At 33.4% G+C, this 23,668-nt stretch overlaps 2 protein-coding genes and 1 long non-coding RNA gene across 3 annotated transcripts; 1 reads left to right on the forward strand and 2 right to left on the reverse strand.

Moving 5' to 3' along the window:
- Positions 1 to 1,567: 1,567 nt before the first annotated feature.
- LOC123655972 lies at positions 1,568 to 2,346 on the reverse strand. Its single transcript, XR_006743479.1, has 2 exons — positions 2,257 to 2,346; positions 1,568 to 2,032 (listed from the first exon to the last, which is right to left on the reverse strand). It is a non-coding gene; the product is annotated as an uncharacterized LOC123655972 (long non-coding RNA).
- Positions 2,347 to 5,902: 3,556 nt separating this feature from the next.
- On the forward strand, positions 5,903 to 17,907 carry LOC123655946 (ethanolaminephosphotransferase 1). Its single transcript, XM_045591682.1, has 9 exons — positions 5,903 to 5,953; positions 6,152 to 6,220; positions 6,670 to 6,862; positions 10,514 to 10,640; positions 11,038 to 11,167; positions 12,552 to 12,709; positions 13,949 to 14,129; positions 16,822 to 17,004; positions 17,845 to 17,907. The coding sequence occupies exons 1-9, from the start codon at positions 5,903 to 5,905 to the stop codon at positions 17,905 to 17,907; spliced, it is 1,155 nt and encodes a 384-aa protein (XP_045447638.1).
- Positions 17,908 to 21,722: 3,815 nt separating this feature from the next.
- On the reverse strand, positions 21,723 to 22,393 carry LOC123655515 (RNA polymerase II transcriptional coactivator). Its single transcript, XM_045591289.1, has 2 exons — positions 22,152 to 22,393; positions 21,723 to 22,030 (listed from the first exon to the last, which is right to left on the reverse strand). The coding sequence occupies exons 1-2, from the start codon at positions 22,212 to 22,214 to the stop codon at positions 21,773 to 21,775; spliced, it is 321 nt and encodes a 106-aa protein (XP_045447245.1). The 5' UTR covers positions 22,215 to 22,393; the 3' UTR covers positions 21,723 to 21,772.
- Positions 22,394 to 23,668: the final 1,275 nt, after the last annotated feature.

Genomic DNA, 23,668 nt, shown 5'->3' on the forward strand with positions numbered 1-23,668 from the left:
ATTGCTATTGGTTAAAGTGCGTATATTATATTAAGTTGTATATTATTTTATGTGTTTGTGGTATTGGTGCGTGTGTGGGTGTGAGTGGGAAAGTGTTCTGGATCTATGTTCATGACATTCTGAGACAAAAAAGAAAACGTATTTAAGATGTCAATATATTATATATCTATCTATTTAACAATAGTTACATATGAAAGTATATATGTATGTGTATGTATGTGCGTGTGAATGTGTATGTATTTGCATGTGTATGTTTATACGTATGTGTATTTGTATACGTATGTATGTGTGTACACTATGATATATATTGGGTTCATTTATATATTGGTGTTTAAGCATCAAGCATGATTAGTATTCGTATATGTACATGTGTAAGTATATTTTATGGTTTTACGTTTAATCACTAGCTGTACCTCTCTGCCGCCAAGTGAAATAAAAAAATACATAGGTAGTCCTTAAAATCGGTGTTAGGGTTTATCCATGACTGAAGCCGAGAACTTACCTTTTTATGAGACACGCTGCTACCTTCATTAGTGAGTATTATTTTAAATGTCTTTTTTCTCGTCAATTTTGAGTTCAAATTGTTTCAATTTCTTTTTTATTAAGATATTTTCTTTTTAGTTATCGTTAGGTCTTCCATATTTGTTTTGATGTTTTAGTTTAATGTACCTACTAATTTTCATCTTATTTTATGTTCATCGTGTTGTATCGCAGTGTGTTATCGCAAATAAATCACTATTATTATTATTTGAACCTACAACCATTCGGTAACATCTCATGAGTTCTCAGTCATTTTGGCAAGTATAACTTGATATTTCATTGATGTCTCAACATCTATTTATGCAGCTGTCGCGCGTTAAAAAAAATAATCTAGAGAGAAATTAAATTTTCAACGCGACGAACTAAAAAAAAAATTAAAAAAATGTTTAGAATTTCCTAATGTGTGGCTAACACAAAAATAAAATCGTACAAATTAAAAATAGCATGGTGTCGTCTCCTGTCAAAGATTTTCATATGAAACTTTGAATAGTTACGGGTTTCTGTAAAGAACTCACTATAAACGGCACCACGGTCGCTTAAACCGAATATAAAATCATCATATCAAAAATTTCGATCTAGCGAGTCGTCATTCATCGTTCCATAGCTTAATTGGCTAGAGCACCGACACGGTCAGTCATAGATGCAAGTTCGATCCAAGCTGGAACGGTCGATTTTTGATATGATTTTAAAAATATTTAAAATAATTGTGTTTGCTCGCAAACGAAAAAAAACCAACTTCAATTACATCGACGAGTAATACAGCGTAGATCGACGAAAAAAACGTCAAGTAAAAACGCATTATTAGATATAACTCGAAAAGTAATTGTTAGATCTCAAATAAATTTAAATGGACCAATTGACACACACCACCTTTCGATTAAAAAAAAAATTGTCGAAATCGGTCCACCCGGTCAAAAGTTCTGATGTAACATACATAAAAAAATACAGTCGAATTGAGAACCTCCTTCTTTTTTGGAAGTCGGTTAAAAACTAACTTTAATTCAATAAAGGATGATGAAATCATAAATAACAGATTGAAATTACTTTATTACAAAGTATCAATCACACTCTTGTTGGTTAAAAAGGATGACAAATTTTTAATACTAAAATTAAAATTAAGAACACACAAACTTATCTAAATTTTTAACGAATAAAACGTAAGTAAAAAAACTATAGCAGTAGCTTATCAAAGGTTCGAATTATTCCTGGCACATGGTTGGAGGTTACTAAAGGTCACTTAGCCGATCATGCCCCGAAGCACCACGTGGCACCGCGAGTAGTACCACCTTGCACCACCTGGTTAAACTCACGCAGCTCACCACGATTTCTGGCGATGTAAAACTAGCGTCGTCGACTGCCACAGGGTCGACAACCGGACGCACCATCACAACCGGAAATGTTGGGAGTCCTAGCGGAAATCTCCACAAAATGACTCGCCACTTGGTCACATTAGAAGCATCCGGCACCGCCCGTGACCGCCTCGGCAAGGACCCTGGAAGGTCACACCAGAAGGTGAGCCTTTCCGTAGCTAACCTCCAATGTCTCTGGGTTGACACGGAAATGGCTCACTAGAGACAAAGCACAAACTAACATCTTACAAAATTAAAGAAATAAAACGTCTTGAAACAATTTCAAATAGTACAATCACGACACAATCAACAAACGTAATCTCAAATAAAACAAGAACTTAATCTACTTAGTTGTTCAATGACTCACTCATAAATCGCACCTGAATCTGGCTGTGGCTGAAGACGAAGGAAAAGAAGGAGCCACTTGCCACAAGCGCTTATATACTCATGAGCTAAACCCTACTCACCCAATTCCCACCTATGACCCCATACGCAAAACCTCACGTCACAAGGACCGCGCTAATAAACGTCAACGCCTAGCAAGAAGAAAAGAGCTATTACGCCCCAAAATAAATTAGTAACGTTATATATGTTACACAGCGACCTCAAAATTTTGAAATCAATTGACATTGGCAATATGGTCTTTTATTATTTTTCACATTAGTTAACAATACTATTACTATGCAAAGGATTTGTAAAATTACGATTTAAACATACAATTACATTTAATTACATTATCAGCTATAAGGAGGTAATCAGTAAATAAATAAATAAACAAATATTTTTCTACATATTAATTTTAATCATATCAGAATCATTACTTCAGCCTATCGCAGTCCACTGCTGGACATAGGCATTAGGCCTCCAAGTTACGCCAAAAACAGCGTGAACTCAAGTGAAATTTTTACTTACATGGGGACTGTCAAAATATGCCAAAATTTTCCCCACGTAACAAATCAATATTTGTCACTAATTGATTAAATTTACAAGTTAAATTAAACAGACATTTAATTTAGAGTACCTCCATATATAACCGGTGTTCTTGTTCTCTACCAAAATTAACAAATCTATACACAAATAAAATGGTAGGAAAGTCAAAACTGTACATTGAATATTTTTTTTAAAGAATACTTGGGGTGTGATCTACAATCGATACCGAAGCCAAAAATATAGTTTTTAGAATTTTTGTCTGTTTGTCTGTATGTATATCCGGGATAAACTCAAAAAGTACTGCATGGATTTACCTCAAATTTGGCACGAATATTATTAAGAAGTCGGGTCAACATATAGGCTACATTTTTGAATATCATATCAAAAATTGACCGCTTCAGCGGGGTTCGAACCCGCGTCTCCGACGTACCGTGTCGGCGCTCTAGCCAATTAAGCTATGGAACGATACACCCGCTCGAGCGAAATTTTCGATGTGGGGTGTGAAATGTGGGTAACACAAAAAAAAAAATCTTAGATATTAAATATAGGCTACATATTATCGAGCTATCACCTACGGGGAACGAGCAGTGAACCTTTATTTCCTCAACGCATTCTGTAACAAAGTCTAATCTAACGACACATATTTAAATGTTTTTGTTATTATGTTAATAACCATGTCATAAGCTAGCTTCACACTATAAATAAAGACATTATGTAGTATATTTAGTATCAGCATTGCACCCGAGCGAAGCTGGGGCGGGTCGCTAGTGAGTATTAGAAATAAAATTATTTGGAAAAAATAGTTACATTGCCACATACAATAATGTATTTATTATCTGTAAGAATTAAAAATTAATACTCCTTGCTCGTCCGAGTCTTTTCTCCTAACTTTGCTCAGTATCAGTTTGGTACAAAGAGCAACACGGAGGGGAGTAGCCATTTACAGACGTTCCCTTCTGTCAAGATAAAAGGCCAAATGGCCATATGCGTACAATGAAACTAGTTGCAGCCGCACTGACCACTAGACTAAATCTAGTTGCGCGATTGATTCAACTTCCTTCAAAAAATGGCAAATTGTACTGTTTTTTGCTGCAAAAAGAGATCTGCCACGTTAAATTTACTAAAACATGGAGTTACCTTTCATACGTAAGTATATTTTAATCACATTATTACTCGTATACTTCTTTTAAACCTTTTTAAACTTAAAAATTACAAATATTATCCGTCGTGTTGACTCGATTTGTTTACCAACACAGGCCGCTCGCCCTCATACAATGTGCGGATCGGTCAAGTGACTGATCGGAGTCTATTTCCGAGAAGTCACTCGCCGAGCGATACTGTTGTTACCGGTTTGATTGTAGATAGTTTTCGATACAGACATTTTTGAGATTTTGATTTATTTAAAATATTATATTGCTAGCTTTTTTTAATAAAGTAATAATATGAATATTAACACATTTTACTAGAATTACTTAATGTGAACTTCGACCATAATGTTTTATATAAAAATTTGGCAGGTTTTCTAAAAATCCAAATTTAAGGGATACATGGAAAAAAAATTGTCATAACAAACTAACCTGGATGCCCACAAAAAAAATAGTGTAATTTGTTCAGATCATATCAATACCACTAACTTTCAAGTGTTGGCGAACAATAGAAGGAACTTAGTCGAGGGCACCAAACCAACACTAACGTCACACTGTTTTTGTCCCGTAAGTTTTTTTTTTGTCTCATGTATAAGGTAATCTAGATATGGTTTACCTCAGTCATAGTAGTGAAATGAAGCTTAGATTTATCAACTTTGAAAATTAACAATGTTAAATCCATCCTTTCAGAGTCATCAACCAATCATTCAATCTAAAAGATGATAGGCTATCATCTTATGATGCCGTTAGTGCTACGCTCCCTATTCCTGATTCGTCGACATCACTGTGTACATCATCAACTCCTCAAAATGTGGGTTAACTTTAAATCGTTTATTGTAGACTGGCATTGTTTGACACAACAACGTTACACCAAACGTATTGTATCATAATTATAATAGACATATGCTGTCGCGACACTTTTTAACCGACTTCCAAAAAGGGAGGAGTTTCTCAATTCGACTGTATTTTTTTTTATGTATGTTACTTTAGAACTTTTGACTGGGTCGACCGATTTTAGATGATTTTTAATTTAATAGAAAGCTGATGTTTATCATGTGGTGGCGTTCAAATTTCATCGAGATTTGATAACAACTTTTTGAGTAACCTTTGATAACGCGTATATATTACGTATATTGTATTACTTGTCGTTGTAATTGAAGTCAGTTTTTTTTTCATTTGCGAGCAAATACAATTATTGTAGATAGTGATGTGTTCTACAAAGTCTTACTACATTATATATTTCTATTATCATTAGTTTTTGCAGCGCACGCAATGTAAAGAATTTTTCAAATCTTTAGTCTTTATAATCGTTTATTTTACATGAAGATGTTTGATTTGTAGTATATAATAAATTAAGTCTATTTTTATAATAACATCTTACCTTTGTGTCACTTTAAAAACCTTATTTCCCTAACCGAGTACTTGAATTTATCAATAATACATATCGACAGTTGTTACAACCACGGCTGTAAGCAACTTGTCAGTGTAGTTGCGGCATGTCATTAAACTGTAATGACACAGAATGTATCTATGTGTGTGTGACAAATATAAGTGTGTTTTTAATTTAGTATGTGTGGGTTTCGTAGTGATAGACGATTATTTTTGTGTGGGAATTAGATAAAGTAAGCATGTGTGTAATTTCCCCCCGCAAAAAATGCCAGACAGTTTTGTATCGGTAAAAAACGCCAGGGCTATTCCCCTCCGTGTTGCTCTATGGTTTGGTATCAGTACCTTGGTACATTTTTGTTACGTTTACTCTATGGCTCAGTAGTTTTATGTCTAGTGATTGTAGTGGTACCTATTGTCGTTATTCCGAAAAGTGTTTTTATATATTTTATTATAAATACAACTAAACCTTTGTGACTAAAATCTTTGAACAACACAAATATTGTCTTTTTTAGTAGAATTTATGAGAAATATAGGTATAATACATTTCAAATGGCTCGTTTCCTGTCAGAAGATAAACTGCGAGGTTTTGAAAAATACAAAGTATGATTTATTTTGTTTTATTATGATATTATTAAAAGAAAAACTATGTTGTATAAATGTCTATAATATTTACGTTTATGTTTTAAATATATTAATTCAGATTGTCGTAAAATACTCGAGCCGGCTTCGTAAAATTTCGGACTAATTTCAATTTTATTTATTCAGATGTTATATTTATATCTACTGTTTACTTTTCAGTATAATTCAATTGACACTAGTTTACTAAGTAACTATGTTATGCATCCGTTTTGGAATTGGTGTGTTCAGGTAATGTACAATTCAATTTTTTAAACTAATACTACTAAGTAAAATTATAAAATTTAATGATTAGAAGATAATTTAAAACCGTTTAACTATGAATAATATAATCCTCAGCTTGTGAGCATTAGGTGATAACATATTTATCAAACCTTGTGATAATATCTTATTGAAAGTTTTAATAAAAAGGCATTAAAAAACATTATCCTTTTTTACTATAAATACATGTTTGTATTAGCTATTGCCATTTTTATATTTTCAATAAAGCAACATATATGGAAGTCCATTATTAGTTCTGTAATAATACCTAAATATTTTAACTTAATAAAACTATCCTAAGTATTATTATAAATTTCTACGACCTTAATAAGAAGCTACAGTATATCACAACTATAAAGCTATATTAGAATAGTAGCATGTGTATGTAATAATTATTAACACAGAATGAAATGTTGCAGTTTTGCCCGGTGTGGGTGGCACCAAACCTTCTAACCTTTTCTGGCTTCCTACTGACAGTCCTTAACTTTTTATTGTTCTCCTACTATGATTATGGATTTTACGCCCTTACAAAGGAGAATATTACCAATGATCATATACCCAGCTGGGTATGGGCAGTCTCGGCAGTTAATTTATTTGTGGCTTATACTCTTGGTGAGCATTATAGAATTAGTTATTTTCATACTCTTTTTGTACATTAAAAATTAAATTTTTAATCGTATAAATTGTATGTTAAACAAAGTAACATAAATCTCTGACTTGTAAGCAAAGCAATCAATAATTTAGTTGAAATAAAACTTTATATGTTATTATATTAGGACCTTGAATATGTTCTCGTTGTTTCTTTAATGATGGCAGTAGCAGTATGCCGTTCGTGGATTTCGATAGTAACACACATGCAAGTCTAGTGTATCTAACCTTATATTTCAGTGTATGATAGTTCACTTTAGTGTAAACAAAGTAATTTTTTCTTAGTTCTGAAAATGTCTACTTTTGTGCCAAATAAACTGTATTTGGGGGGAATTTTATTGCACTACTTTATTCAAAAGAAATCTGCAGCTGAAGCAGAAGAATTCTTGTTGACTTATGGTGACGACGCTTTGTCGAATACGACATGCGGAGACTGGTTGCGACGCTTCAAAAATAATGATTTTGAAATTAAGGAAAAAGAACGTTTTGGCGCACCGACAAAATTTGAAGACGAAAAGTTGGAGGAATTACTCGATCAAGACCGATCTCAGACGCTAGCAGAGAGATGAATCAACTGTTTCAAAACGTTTGAAAGTTTTAGGAATGGTCCAGAAGCAAGGACATTAGGTACCGTATGAATTGAAGCCCAGAGACGTCAAACGACATTTTCTCATGTGTGAACTACTACTTCAACAGCAGAAAAGAAAAGGTTTTTTGCACCACATCATGATTGGCAATGAAAATTGGATACACTACGATAATCCAAAGCGTAGAAAATCGTGGAGTAAGCCTAGCCGTGCATCAACATCATCTACAAAACCAAATATCCATGGTTCGAAGCTTCTTCTCTGTATTTGGTGGGATCAGTAGGGTAATAATAATACTAATAATAATAATCTTTATTGCACACCATTAAAAAATACAAACAAAAGTAGTATAATTAGAGGAAGATGTACAAAGGCGGCCTTATCGCTAAAGTAGCGATTTCTTCCAGACAACATTTGGGTATAGGACAGTGCATAAAAAAGCGGTTAGGAAGTGTACAAATAATTGTTATAGAAATTGGAATACATCACAATTGATTATAAAATTATACGTACATATATACATACATATATATGCTTACACACTAGCATACATTCACATATACACATATACTCATATATAAATTTAAACAATTCATACATATTTATGTGATCCAAAGGTGAAAAGACAATCATGGCGAATTTAGTGACAAATTGTGAACCTTAAGATACTTTTTGAAGCTAAAGACTGATTGAGCTTGTCTTATAGAGAGAGGAAGGGAATTCCAGAGCTTAACAGTTGCTACGGAAAAGGCGTAGAACGAAGAAGTGTGACGTGGAATCTTAAGAACCAGATTTGAGTCAGATCGAAAAGAAAGATCATGGGTGTCGCAGAGAAACGCAAAGCGTTCTTTGAGGTAGTGAGGTGTGTCGCGATGGAATAATACACAATATAATAACGAGAGGATATGAGTATTTCTGCGAAGACGGATTGGGAGCCACTTGAGTTGCTTACGAAATTTAGAGACATGGTCATATTTGCGGAGATCAAATATGAACCGTATGCAAAGATTCTGAAGGCGCTCAAGTTTTTTCAATTGCTCCTTGTTGAGGTCAAGATTACAAGTATCAGCATAGTCAAGAATTGGTAGAAGAAGTGACTGTGCTAACGCAATCTTAGTGGGCTGTGGAAGAATATATTGAAGCCTTCGAAGTGATCGGACGGCTGCGAATAGCTTGCGGCTCAACTCGCTCAGTTGAGGTACCCAAGAAAGATGGCTATCGAAAATGACTCCGAGATTTTTTACCTTGTCGCTGTAATTAATAGCGGAATTATTAAAAATGACAGGTGGTATGTGTGACCAATCTATTCGGGTCACTAGTTTTGGACTACCAATAATAGTCACTTGACACTTTGATGGATTGATGTTTAATCCATATGAGTTGCACCAATCAAGTATGTTGTTTAAATCGCTAATTATCCTTTGAATACATGTTGGTAAGTCAATCAGTTAGTAAAGTGGAGTAAATCTGGAGATCGTCACAGATAGGGACAGATGGTATTTATAAAAATTGAAAAGAGGAGAGAGATAAGACGTCTCCTTGTGGGGACCACCTTTTACGTCTAACCAGTCTGAGAAAATATCCTGGAAGCGCAAACTCTGCCGACGCCCAAACAAGTAGCTACGAAACCACTCAATTACCGACGGAGATATGCCAAGAGAACTCATAATTGCAAGCAATATATCAAAATCTGCAGTGCTGAACGCATTGCTAAAGTCTAGCAAGGTCAACACCGTGAGACTGATTGTCCATGGCGACATGATGACATGGCGGGTGTAATTTATCATCAGCTGCTCAAACCAAATGAGACTATCACGGGGGATCGCTATAGACTTCAATTGATGTGTTTAAGTCGAACCTTAAAAGAAAAACGACTGCTATACGAGCAGGGACACGACAAACTGATTTTGCTACATGACATCGCTCGGCCTCATGTTGCAATACCAGTAAAAACCTACCTGGAAACGTTTCAATAGGAAATTCTACCCCACCCGCCGTATTCACCTGACATAGCCCCTTCTGATTTTCACCTATTCCGTTCGATGGCACATGGCCTAGCTGACCAGCGCTTTCATTCTTATGAAGAAGCTAAAAAATAGATCGATTTTTGGATAGCTTCAACAGACATGTCGTTTTTCCGATGCGGAATTTATTTACTGCCAGAAAGATGGGAGAAAGTGGTTGCTAGTGATGGACAATACTTTGAATGAAACGTTTTTGTTATTTATAATTTAAATAAAACTTTTATTTTGTAAAAAAACAGCGAAAACTTATTCAAGGTTTAAAATCAAAATTTAGAAAGAAAAAACAAATCACACATAATATACTCAATAGAAGTACACCAAAAATAACGTAATGACTGGTCAATAAGTCAATAATCTTTCATTCTTAGTTGCCCTTTCTTATCAGCATTATAATGTCTTTGGTAAATATAGCTAACAAAACATTGCATCCTATTTCGTTTTAGATAACAAATGTTACTAATTCTCTAGTAATAACACACATTGAAATGTATTTCTTAATTAATTTAAACAATTATTTATTTCAAATAATACACCATCAATATGAATAATTTATACTCGAATACTAGCTGACCTGGCGAACTTCGTACCGCCTTATTTATTTATTTTTTCTTAAATATAGCAATTACATATATAAAAATAAAATATTGCCTATCTTTCAAGTTAGATCAAACTGCACACGGTATGCAAATTTGATGAAAATCAGTTGAGTAGTTTAAAGAGTTCATGGCGGACAAACAACGTATCGCGTAATTTATATATATTAAGATTTTTTATTTAAACTACATTGACCATGATGTTAGTTTTGAACTAAAATAGGAAATAGTATGAACAGTATTTTTACATAAGTTCCAGTATGATAAGCAATCTTTGAAATATAAAAATTTTGACGTGCTGTTTTTAAATTTAATATACATTTAAAAGACGCTCGAATATTTCAAATAGAGCTTTCATTAAACCAACTGAACATTCCCTCTTCAGAATGATTAGTTTGTATTAAATTACAGATGGCATTGATGGCAAGCAAGCTCGACGTACAGGCAGCAGTGGTCCCTTAGGTGAACTTTTCGACCACGGCCTTGACTCATACTCCGCAGTTCTTATACCTACATGTCTTTACAGCATATTCGGAAGGTAGGAATATAGTAACATCTAAGAATTTAAGCCCATAAGTATATGTTTTTTTTTTTCACGTAAGCAATGTAATAAGCATATATTATTGTTGTTGTGTAATATTAGTATATAAAATAATTATATTGATTAAATAATGAAGTTCGTTTATTCTATCAAGTTAATATATTATAGATCTCTATCTTTGTAAGTTTGTAACATACATTTTTAAAATAGAAGTTTCTTATTTCTGTTAGTAAGTAAATAATTTTAGTAGGTATAAATAAAATATGCATAATTATAGTGTTTATTTGTTTTCATATTATAATTAAATAATGTATCGAAAATTGCTTTTTTCAAAAATAGGTTTCAAAATCACTTTATTTTCATCTTACAAAGTATACAATGTTCTGTGTTACAGGGATGAGCTGAGTCCGATAAGATTTTACTTTGTATTATGGAATATATTTTTAAACTTTTATCTAACTCACTGGGAGAAGTACAACACGGGTGTCATGTTCTTACCGTGGGGATATGACTTTACCATGATTGTAAGTACGAGTTTGTTATGTTATCATTTTACTGTATTTTTTTTCCGGTAATTTATTAGGTATACTAAAAAAAGTAAGATAAGGAAATAAAAAAATGAGGTATGCCTGTCTTAATAATGTTTCAAATGATCAATTTTGAAAAGAGCAATCTAATTTTCTACAATTTATTTGATCAACGATTTTCTTAATGCAGATATATTATATCTCACAATGAAAGTTATATTACAAATCAATTAAAATGTATTATTTTATTTTGTTTTTATGAAGAGATAATGTTCAGGTGATAGTAATGACCTATGTAATCAAAAAAATTAAATGGAAGGTAAAATAGAAGTTTAACACATGTTAAAGATACGAAAATGTGATATGTTTGGTATATAAAGGAGAAGGAAAACTTCATTTGAAACCCGGAATGAGGTCTCCGTCAAACATTCGTGGCATAGCTCTAAAATACGAAAGACTCCTGCAACCGAACTGGCTCCACACGTATCGACTCGTCGTTCCTGTGGGCCTCGCCAGTGCGGTCGAGATGGTGGCCCAGAGTTTAGGCAACTCTGCGTTTTCCTGAAGGGTGTCCTAGGCGACATAGTGTCTGTCTGACACTGTCTAAATCGTCTGCAATAGACGGACTAAGGCCAATGATGATGATGGTAAAAAAAATAAGTAGAAGTAAGTCAATGTAGTGTGATTGAATATAGGGGTAGGGAACAGCAAGAACCATCTTGCTCAAAATCTGGAGCAACCCAACTGGGGAAGTACCGCAATCATATAGAAAACTACAGCTAAATAATACTGCTTTCAAGTAGTCTTGTGTTCCTGTGGTGAATAAAGTAGCCAGAGCTCCTGGGGCGGGAAGGCGGTAGGGTCGGTAAAGCTCTTGCAATGATACATATATATAGATTCACCCTGTAATGTCTCACTGCTGGTTTCTAACTCCATATTGTAGAAGGATCAGAGATTAATCCACCATGCTGCCCCACTGCGGGTTGGTGGATGTATTCTCTGCTACGAGTAACGATCGTATCAGGTAACGTGCTTTCCGAGGCACGGTAGAAAGATCGTAGACCCAAGACACATGAAAACCGGAAAGAAATATTTGTATAAATACAAACATCTATCACGAGCGAACCTGCAAACTGCCGGTGCTTAGTCGCGGACGTCGCACATACCACTACACCAGAGTGGTTGTTATACACTTATAGTAGTGGTCGCCAAGAGGTCAAAATTCGACCATGATTAATTTAAATTATAAGTTTGAACATTATTAAGGTTCTTTTATCAAAGACTATACTTGTATATTAATAAAAAAAGAGTATATATGCGCGTGTGCGCGTGTCAAATATATTGCATTGAATTATGAATACAGCTGTACCACTTGTGGCAGGGCTCGTGCGCGCTGCTGCTGGTGACGTCGCTGACGGGCCCGCGCGCCTGGCACGCGGCGCTGGCGGGCGGGCTGCGGCCCGGCGCGCTGTTCGAGCTGGCGCTGTACCTGTCCGCCGTGGCCACCAGCCAGACCGTCATCCTGTGGAACATCTACAAGTATGTAGCGGCTTGCATTCAACCTCTAACACCCCACTTGTGGGCATTGGCCTCTTTCTCCGTGCAGGAGAAGGATCCTAGCTTAATCCACTGTGCTGCTCCACTGAGCAACGATCGCTATCAGCTATAGTACCATACCATAAAAATATTTCGTGCAATCAAAGTCACGGGCAACAGCTAGTATAGTAAAAATGTAATGTTTGTTTAGGCATGCTTATTTATTTTATTTACATTAAAAAAAAAACAATTTATGTGATAAACAGAGGAGCAAAACAATTAACAGTTTAACAGTGCACTGTTAACATATAAACACACATACACACACAACGCGCACGCACACATACATGCACGACATACACGCGCATACACATAAACACCTAAACCTACTAACAATACATATATAATTATAGTATGCATAATATATAAATATAAATAAAAAAAATCTGTGAAAAACCCAGTAACTTTTGTCTTAACAGTTGTCGTGGTCAAATTATACATTTCGGTTCAACATAATGGTTTTTAAGTCTAGTTCTAAGAGCTATTTGGAGATACCGGTAGTCTCGCTCTGTGGCACACCGCTGTGCCGAGTAAATAGATTCAAATATCTGGGCCACTGGGTTACCGACAATTCAAAGTATAGCTGTGATATTGAGAGGGAACGTAGGTTGCTGTCTGTTCGATGCAACATGTTAGCACCGAGATTTGCAAGGTGTACGAAGCCAGTTAAATTAACGCTTTTTAAAGCATACTGTCAGTCATTTTACACCTGCAGTCTTTGGGCTGACTACACGCAGCGGGCATACAGCGATCTACTGGTTCAGCATAACAACGCATTCAGGGTTCTGATGGGGCTGCCGCGGCAGTGCAGTGCCTCAGGCATGTTTGCGGAAAGGCATACGGATGACATTTAAGCCATTATGAAAAAACGGTGCGCCTCGAGTTAGCCCGCCTGATGAGCATGCAATGTAAATTTTTGCTAATATGTAAACTGACATCTAAGATAAAGGCTATACCTAGTTTAGATGTCATGATTAAAAATAAAGAAATGTTCCTGTGTTTAATAATACTAAAGTGGGAATGATATTATAAATTATTGTAAAAATATGCCATCGAACAAATAATCTGTTATACATGTGTAAATAATTGAAAATAAAAAATGAACAGTGATTAAAGAGTAAAAAAAAAGGTTGAAGAGAAGAATAATAATTATAATAATTAATGTAATATATTATTTTTCAGATCATATCGCGACAAATCTGGCAAGATGCGTTCATTTTCAGAAGCAATACGACCTCTTATACCACTGGGATTATTCTTCATATTGAGCACTACATGGGCTGTTTACTCGCCTACCGACATTCTGAACAGGAGTCCTAGGCTGTTTTACGTACTGACAGGCACAATCTTCTCAAATATTAACGTGAGTTATATTATTATATTATTTTAAAAAGAAGAAAGAATGGATTTGTGTCGGAATTCAAAATTTTTGTAAATATATATTTATTGCAAAAACCTAAAATATTGATGCTCAATTAGTTTTGGTAACAGACGACCAACTTAGTACATTAATCATTTATTTAACGTAATAACAGGTTAAATATTCATCTAAATAACATAATTTTGTATTAAGATTACACAAAATAATGTTAAACCCAACTCGGATTTTATGATCATGATCATATGAATTTTTTTTCTGCAGAAAAGCTTAGGTTAAATATTATTAAAATTAAATTAAAACAATTTAAAATAAAAATAAAAATTAACTACAATTGTATATTTTTTGTGTTGCTTGCAAATGTATTAATAATTATTATAACTCACTAATCATTGTTTATTACGATATATTATATAATTATACTTTTGGATAATTGTTACAATATATCTATGGTGTTAAGGAAAAATGAGATAAGACATATATTTGGACTATTCCCAATGGGCAAATATAAGAGCTTCATGTGGAGCTTCCACATGAATTGTGAGAAAATTGTAATTTATTTAATGTTTAATATATTAGTGACTTAACTCCTTTTTGCAATGATAATGACACATTAAAAGTTTTATTTATTGGATTAACTCTAAATTGACTTTTCTGCTTTTTCTTTTACACCACAGATATAAGTACTACACTGCTATCAGCGTCGGTCAATTTTTAGCTGACGCACTATCGAGTATCGATACTATAGTGCAATCCACTCAATGAACACTGTCAAATAGTATAATATCTATTACTAGCTGACCCGGCAAACGTTGTCTTGCCGCTAAACGTTATTCAAAAATAGGAGTTGGTGGTAGAAGGGTGAAAATTTAAGGTTGTATGTATTTTTCAATGCCAAATCATAATAAAACAAAAATATAAAATATTGTCAAAAAATAAATTTTAAGGGGTCGGTCATATTTATTAGGGGTATATATATTAGGGGTATAAAAAATAGATTCTCAGACCTACCCGATATACACACAAAATTTTATAAAAATCGGTCCAGCCGTTGCGGAGGAGTATTGTTACTAATATTGTGACACGAGAATTTTATATATTAAATTATACGTAAGAAAAAATGAAGCCGTAATAAATAGGTACAGCTTACTTTAAAATTGACCAATTTGACAAAAAATGTACAGAAAAGACACGGGGTAAAGAGCCTATAAATAACCGACTTAACTGTAAACTCAGGTGTATCCTTCCTTTGACACGACACTAACGTATACACGACGGCAATTTTATAATTTATTTATTTAAATAATGGTTTTTATCAATGCATACAGTAAAAATTATCCAATAATATGCGTATACATTTGTTTCATGAGTAATTGCTGGTCTAATTACGAGGGTCATTTGAAAAGTTTTTAGCCTAACATGGTTAAAGTCATTGGTTTTTTTTATAGGTACCCTCATTTTGTAGTTCCATTATTTAGCTACAAGTATGCACAGTTTAGTTTATTCACAGTAAGTCATTGTTCGTTTACACGTGATACCGTAAATCAAGTCAGAGCTATTTTTGAAAATGGATAAAATTGAACATCGTGCAGTGATAAAATACCTGAATTTGAAAGGTTTAACTCCAAAAGCTATACATGAAGACATGTCTGCTACTTCGTATGCGACTGTTAAAAACTGGGTGGCAGAGTTTAAACGTGGTCGTAAGACCATTCAAGATGAGCCCCGTAGTGGCCGGACTACGACTGCTTCCACTGATCAAAACAAAGAAAAAATATGTGATTAAGTGAGCTAAGATTGTAGGCATCTCATCTGAGCGAACACATCATATAATTACTACTGAACTTGGATTCTCTAAGGTGTCTGCGCGGTGGGTACCGCGACTGCTTTCAGTGGAACAAAAACGCAACCGACTCACAACTTCTCGCGACTGTTTAAGAGTTATACGAATCTGACCCAATAGAATTTGTTGAAAGATTTGTAACCATGGATGAAACCTGGGTTCACCACAATGCACCCGAGACAAAAGAACAGTCGAAACAATGGAAAAGAGCAGGATCGCCCACCCCAAAAAAGGCAGAGGTGGTTTTATCGGCGGGCAAAGTCATGGCATCCGTCGAGAATATAATTCTCGTGGATTATTTAAGAAAGGGTGAAACAATAAACTCCGATTACTATTGCAACCTGTTGCGTCGTTTGAGAGAAGAAGTCAAAGAAAGACGTCCAGGTTTATTGAGAAGAAAAGTCTTGTTTCATCAGGACAATGCGCGCGTTCACACCTCTGTGCAATCCATGGCAGAAATCCATCAATGTGGCTTCGAATTGTTACCTCATCCCCCATATTCATTGAAATTAGCACCTTTATCAGTTCCCAGACTTTTATCTGTTCCCAAAGCTGAAAAATTTTTTAGGTGGTAAACATTATTTTACAAATGAAGAGGTCATAGCCGCCGAGGACGCTTATTTTGAGGAGTTAGACGAAGATTTTTTTAAAACGGGTATCGAAGCCTTACCGAGTCGATAGAAAAAGTGTTTTCAGCTCGGAGGAGAGTATGTTGAAAAATAAAAACAAACTCAAAATCGTGTGGTTTCATTCAGTATGTTAGGCTAAGAACTTTTCAAATGATCCTCATATAAACATATATATGATGATAATGTGGCCGCTCCCGCCCCCCAGTGCCGGCTGATCGTGTCTCAGATGAGCGACACGCGCTGTGAAGCGCTGAACCCGCTGCTGGCGCCGGTCGCGCTGGCGCTGGCCGCCGCGCTGGCGCTGGCCTCGCCCGCCGCGGAGCTGGCGCTGCTGGCGGCCCTCACCGCCCTCGCCACCGTCGCGCACGTACGATACGGCGCTGGAGTGGTAAGTCTATGTTTACTACCATTCTGCCGTGCTAAGATAAAAAGCAAGTAACCTTCCCGCAGAGCTTAGGTAGCAGGCAGTAACCTTCTTGCAGAGCTTAAGCAATAGGCGGTAATCTACTTACCGACCTTAGGTAAAAATTAGTGAGCTTACTGGGCTGGCCCTGCTGGCGACATTCACCGCCCTCGCCAGCGTCGCGCACATACGATACGGCGCTGGAGTGTTAAATCTATGATGACCTTGACTTGCCATCGATAACGAATTTATGGAGAATTTGCTACAGCAGCAAATATCGTGGTAAAAATTTGGAGCAAGTCAACTAGGAAAGGATCCTTAATCATACAGAAGATCACAGCTAAATAATACAGATGTTTTGAACACAAGTGGGACAGTGCATGGTTTAAACAAAATATATGTTACAAAATGCAAATACATATCTATCCCAAGCGACATTTGAACCTATGAATGTCGGCTTAAAGCGACCACTCGCACCACCAGTGGTGTAGCGAGGGGGGCAAGTCGGAGCCTCATGCCCCGGGTGCTACTCACTCAAAGGGGCGCTAAATGGACCGCAAAACAAAAAAATTATTGAACATATTATATGGTTTTCGAATGGGGGTGGGGGGGGGCTAAAAGGGTGTTGTGCCCCGGGCGCGAGTTAAGTTCGCTACGTCACTGCGCAACACCCCCAACATAATGATTGCCACAAAAGTTTTTATTAAACATTTCATTATCATTGTATTTGTTGTTGTTTTTTCGCGTGCTTTGAAGCCTGTTTGAATATAGTTATTTTTGATTCGATTTTGTTTTCATTTAATAATGTTATTTATTCTCTTACAGGTACGCGAAATGTGCCAACATTTTAAAATCTCATGTTTCCAAATAAAACCAAAGATTAAATAGGTTGAAACTATTATATAAAAATTTCGTTTTTACTAACGGTATCTGGTCGTAATTTATTATATATTTACATTCATTATTTTATAAAACTAAATATTTTAGTTAAATGAAATTATTTATTAATAATAATGTTAGTTATACATGTGAAAATTTGTTACATCTTTTTTTTTATATTCATAAACTTTATAAAAAGATGAATACACTTTTGTTTCTCATGTACCTATTCTAACTTTTATATTAGGTATGTAATGTATATTGCAAAGCAATGTAAACGAAAAATCCTTATCTTTGTCAAACATGAACAAAAATTGTATTGTAAATCTTAAATATATTAAAATAGATAATAGATGTGTGTTGTAGTAGATTTGATGTTATTCCTAAGGCTTAATCTCGAATCTCTGGTTTACGTATTAATTATAAATCACCCAATCTACGACTAGTCAATATATTTATATGTATATGAAACATATCGAATACAAAATTAGGTGGTGTTTATTTAAAACAATTGTATTGGAATGTTAAAACTATAAAAAGTGATTTTGGTTTACGACATCCGGTATTCTGTTGATTGTAACAATGATTTGTAAAAAAATTCAGTCTGACCAAAAGGATTTCTTTTATGTTCTACTCAACATATGACCAAATGTCTTTGTGTACCTTGCCTTGACTACCCTTATTGGTCCTCACTTAGTCAAATTTTGTATTTATGGTGTAAACTGCATATATTCAAGGTCGTAATCCATACCTTTGCCTGCTCTTGCGAATCAATTAATTGCTATTTTATTTCACAATTTCTTTAAAAAGGGTAAATACAAGCACATTTAAAACAAGTAATTTTAGTTGTTTGACTATAATAAAAAAATAATAACTTCCAAGTAACTTGTATTGATTACTTCTTGTAGGTACTTATTATCAAATACCTACGTCAAATAACACAAACAATTATTGTAAAATAGAAATAAAAAGAATGATTGTATACTTACTACAAATTAAATTTGTTAGTAATGATATTTTTGTTTAACAAAATTCTAAACCATGCTTTTACAGAATTAAGAAATGCTTTGAAGCTAAAGAAACATTTTCATTTGGTTCAAGTGTGCTTGTAAACATGGTAGTAATAGTGTATTTGGAAAATGAAAAAGGGACAAAAATCCAGTACACCGAAAAATTTAACTTTAATATTCATTACAATATTATTTAAGCATCATTTCAACAAATGTTAAGAATAATATTTTTAAACTCTGTTAATTCAATTTTATTGTTGTTCAGTTTAGTTTTTATTGCCAATTTTTAGGTTTATTAGCAAAATATACTCCATATATATTACATAGCGTCTTTAGATTATACCCTAGTATTTACTACAAACTTAGAGATAAATATATCCGGGTAAACTTACGGTCTTTTTAATTTTAAGGGGTATGAAATGGGAGTCAGTTAAAACGGAGTAAAAATGTAGATCTAGTCTACTAGATAAGTATGCGTACTATTATGGCAGCTTTTTAATTGTAACTGTTATTAAACTAATATAACTGTACTATTAACTAAATGTTTCCATATGTTCCTACATTTTAGGCCATTGTTGATAAGTATTTAATATTTTATTGATATTCTTATAAAAAATACAAATTTAGACCCTGTCTAAATTTTAGGTAATATTTGTCAGTTTGAACAAATAACATACTTTTGGTTTGAGCATACAATCTCATAAACTTGTTTTATATTTTCATCTATATTTACCTAACACAATATATTCGTTTAATACGTACAAAAATAAATCGATTAAACCCAAAGTACCTATGCGTCAAACCAATGATAAGTCAAGCGACAAACATACCATAATTAGCTATTTGTCTTTAGCCAGTAAATGTTAAATTATTCCAAACACCCCTGAACTGTAAAAAAATTATATATTCGCCAGTTCGTCAGCAGCAAATGTATATTGTTTCATAAATCATACTCTTCTTAATTTGAATATTTACCAGTTTAAATTAAGTTTTTTTACTGACTTAAATTAAAACATGGGTGGAACCTAAACTGATTTGACGTTGTTTACTATATTAAGATGATATAATCACACCATTTGTTTTATTAAGTAAACAAAAATCTTGCCAAGTTTTTATTGTTATTCTGAATATTTTTTTAGTCAATTTAATTGCGAAATGTAATAGATATTTAAAACAAATTAAACTAATGGAGTTACAATATACATTTTTTATCACTCGTATATTATAAGAAAAATGTCTTTGAATTTGATTTCATTGGATAATCTTAGTGAAATTAAATATTTGAATAAGTCGTTGTTCACCTAAAACTAATTAATAATGACACTTTTTTTAGAATAGACTATATACCATTAAGTCTGGGAGTTTGAGTTGGTTGTTGGAATTTTTCAAGATGAAATTTTAAATATTACATTGTTTTTTTTTACTTTATATACAAATTACTATATTATTATTGTATTAGTGATGATTTTTCAAAGAGTTGTAGAAGACAAATATTAGTCAATAAAGTATCATTGAATTTGCAGCTGTACCATATGACTTGATCCAAAGGAAAAAGTAGTAACTAACTTGTAATCTGGGAGAGATCGCTATTTAGTGATAAGATCGCCCATTGCACTATATGTATCTAGAATTAAGGTTTGCTATGTTATACTATCTTTAGTTGCAATAAAGTGGTTTATTATTATTATTATAAAAAGTCAATAAAATGGTGATATAATCAATAATATTATCTTTACATAAATGAACAGATTTAATTTTTCTATTTTGAGATTGATTCTTCTCTGTTTTAGGGAATGCCAATAAACTGAGTGTTATTTGTTTGACCTTATTAAACTTCAATTATGAAGAAAAATTATGAGAATTTATATTTAAGTAAACACATATCGCCTGGTTTCATATAATTTCGTGACCAATATGTAATGTACCTGTTTTTTTTTTAGATTTCTGAAGATTATCAAATATTAATGAAAAAACAACTTGTATCTTTTTTTTTCAAAATAAAGGAATTTAGTGAAATTAAATATTTTCATTATAAAATTTACCTATCTCTGATTGTTTCCATTTATTTCTTAATTACTATTTGTGTGTTAACAAAAAAATGATAACACTTGATAAAAATTGTGTCTTGAAAATTTAATTTTCAAGATAATTATGTAATTTTTTCTAATAAATCCCAATTTTAATAATTAAATTATATTTTTGTAACTAAACGTAATGAAAGCAGAATTAGTTATACATTTAATTGTTACATTTTTATTCTAAACTTGTATATAGAAAAGTCTTTGTTTAAAACGTAATCTTCAAAAATATTTTTGAATTGACATTTTAGAAGATATTGTTAATATGACTCTAATTAAAAAATATATGGTAATTGTGAAGTTACCACTAGATCCATTTGGATTGAAGAGCAATAACTTAAGTTACTTTAAAAAAAACCCTTAATGTAATAATGAGCCATTATAAAACGACAATATAGGATCTAAGAGGACATATAATAACATGTGTGAAAGAAAAGAAAAGAAAACACTATTAGTCTTAATCTCTATCGTTTAGATAGTCTTGTACCCAATGATATATTAGACTTCTCAAATGTTTAAATTTGCTGTAAAGAAAAAATCAATGTAGGCTTTTTCTTATGGGATTTAAAGATAAATCCTAAGATCTTTAAATATTGGCTCTCTCTGACTTGAGTTATTGTGTATAAAATGAGTAAAGGGAACAATATTTTTGTGTAGTATGAGTAATTTGAGTACACAATAAACTCTTGAAGATTAGTTAGGAGTAAATCAGTGTTGAAAAAATTAAAAACTGAAATGACAGAGATAATTTTTTTTATTAGTTTTAATTAAACAAAAACTTAATAACTAACACATGGTACTAATAGCTTCATTAATTTCATCTCCTAAGGACAGAAGCTTTCTCCACATATCAGGAGTTAAACTAATACCTTTCTTGCCTGGTAATAATTCACCATTCTTTTCATAGAATTCTCTTATATCTACATAAACCTTTCCTTTAAATTCGCGTATTTTGACTAATTTCTTTCCCTGTAAGACCCAGGTTGGTTCCTTATCATCTGTTCTTGATCCCATTTTGGCCTTTTTTTCAGGAGGCGGATTTCTCTGTAACGTAAAAAAAGGTAACAAATAATACTTTAATTACCTTTATAATTATAAAAATAGATTTAATAATAAAATTATTAAACTTTGATACTGCAGTTTTAGGTTACTATAAGTTACTTACGTCAATAGGTCCCTCATCGCTATCGCTACTGGAGGTTTCTGCCTTTTTCTTATTTTTTGGCATATTAAATATTAAAGAAAAAGAGTTACAGTATAATTAACGCCAAACTCAAAACACTGCAGACACTTTTTAGACCGCAAGCAAAAGGTAAATAGAGACCGCAAGTCCGAAACTACCAGACTGCCACATTCACTTTACGTTTTGTAATTTAAATATTATTAAACAATTTAAGAATATTGCCACATTCACGAAATCGCGAATCGTTATTGGGTGCGTTCCACTGAGCGACCGCAACGACTATGTAAGCGTAACGACGGTCTTATATACAGGTCGGACAACTACAGTGGTGAAGGTACGTCGGCTTAATGGTTTACAGCAGCCAGAGGCAGGGCTGCCAGGTGCACAAAAAGTGTGATCGTACGCCAACTACAAAAAAATCGTATGCTAAGGAAATTTTGAAATAAAAAGATCGTACAGCCCTTTAAGACTAAGTACTAATTTTTTATAATAAATTATCAAAATTCGTTTAGTTTTAGAAAATAAATGTAATAAAACTATTTGTTACACTCAAACAAAATTTTCTGTGGTCATATTTAAAAAAAAAAGAATTTGTTGAGTTAAGCTTCGTAAAATTTTCGTTTCTTCTTAATTATGGCTTAGCTAATAATTTGCCCTTAAGTGTATCATTGGATAAACTGTTTCTAAGTTTTGTTTTGATTAAATAAACTTCGCTGAATGCTCGTTCACAATCTGCACTGTAATGGGGAAAACATAACAAATTTAAAGCAAATTGAGCCAATGTTTTATAATTTTCAAATTGTTTTTTATTTCAAAATGTGTTTATTTTTCAAGTCACAATTATTACCGAACGAGAAAATATCTATATTATATATATTAGTTTTGTTAGAAAGCAAACAAATACAGCTCTTAAATGATTATTCAAAGAGACTTCATTCAAGTAAAAGATCTAGGCATGCGTTAGGTAGTTGGGGTAGTTCTCCTAAATTCACGCTTGCCGGTGGATGACGTTTTTTTAATTATGAAATGCTTCTAGTCGTAACATACGTACAAAACGTACATTTTGTGTACGGTCTTGGTCTAGCGATCGTACATGAGTAAAAATGCAAAAAAATCGTATGAGTACGATTAAAATCGTACATCTGGTAGCCCTGGCCAGAGGCATGAAGAGGCATCCATTAATTACGTGAGCTATTTTTCGATTAGTTTAGACCCCCTCCCCCCTTCAGTGCGACTTAGTGAGATTTGCATGGACCCCTTACGTGAGATTGAGTAACTAGTAACCAGTATAGCTGGCTATAAGGGAACAATTTCATGAGCTTCACAGTATACAGTGACGTCAACTTAGGAGTTTTCCCCCCAAATTTAGGGAAAAAAAATGGGATGGGGTTTATTAGGGATGTCATATTTGTAGGGGTATTTTTAGGGATTTTTATAACTTCAATTTTTTTTTATTTCAAAATAAGCAAAATAAAGGTGTAATAGAATAGGCCCTGGGA

This window comes from Melitaea cinxia, chromosome 8, assembly GCF_905220565.1.
Source record: "Melitaea cinxia chromosome 8, ilMelCinx1.1, whole genome shotgun sequence".
NCBI lineage: Eukaryota > Metazoa > Arthropoda > Insecta > Lepidoptera > Nymphalidae > Melitaea > Melitaea cinxia.

Coding starts and splice junctions, on each gene's coding strand:
- LOC123655946 (XM_045591682.1), top strand. CDS start 5,903: ATGGCTCGTTTCCTGTCAGAAGATAAACTGCGAGGTTTTGAAAAATAC. Junction 6,221..6,669: donor TTTGGAATTGGTGTGTTCAG/GTAATGTACAAT, acceptor GAAATGTTGCAG/TTTTGCCCGGTGTGGGTGGC. Junction 17,005..17,844: donor TACGATACGGCGCTGGAGTG/GTAAGTCTATGT, acceptor ATTCTCTTACAG/GTACGCGAAATGTGCCAACA.
- LOC123655515 (XM_045591289.1), bottom strand. CDS start 22,214: ATGCCAAAAAATAAGAAAAAGGCAGAAACCTCCAGTAGCGATAGCGAT. Junction 22,031..22,151: donor GCGATGAGGGACCTATTGAC/GTAAGTAACTTA, acceptor TTTACGTTACAG/AGAAATCCGCCTCCTGAAAA.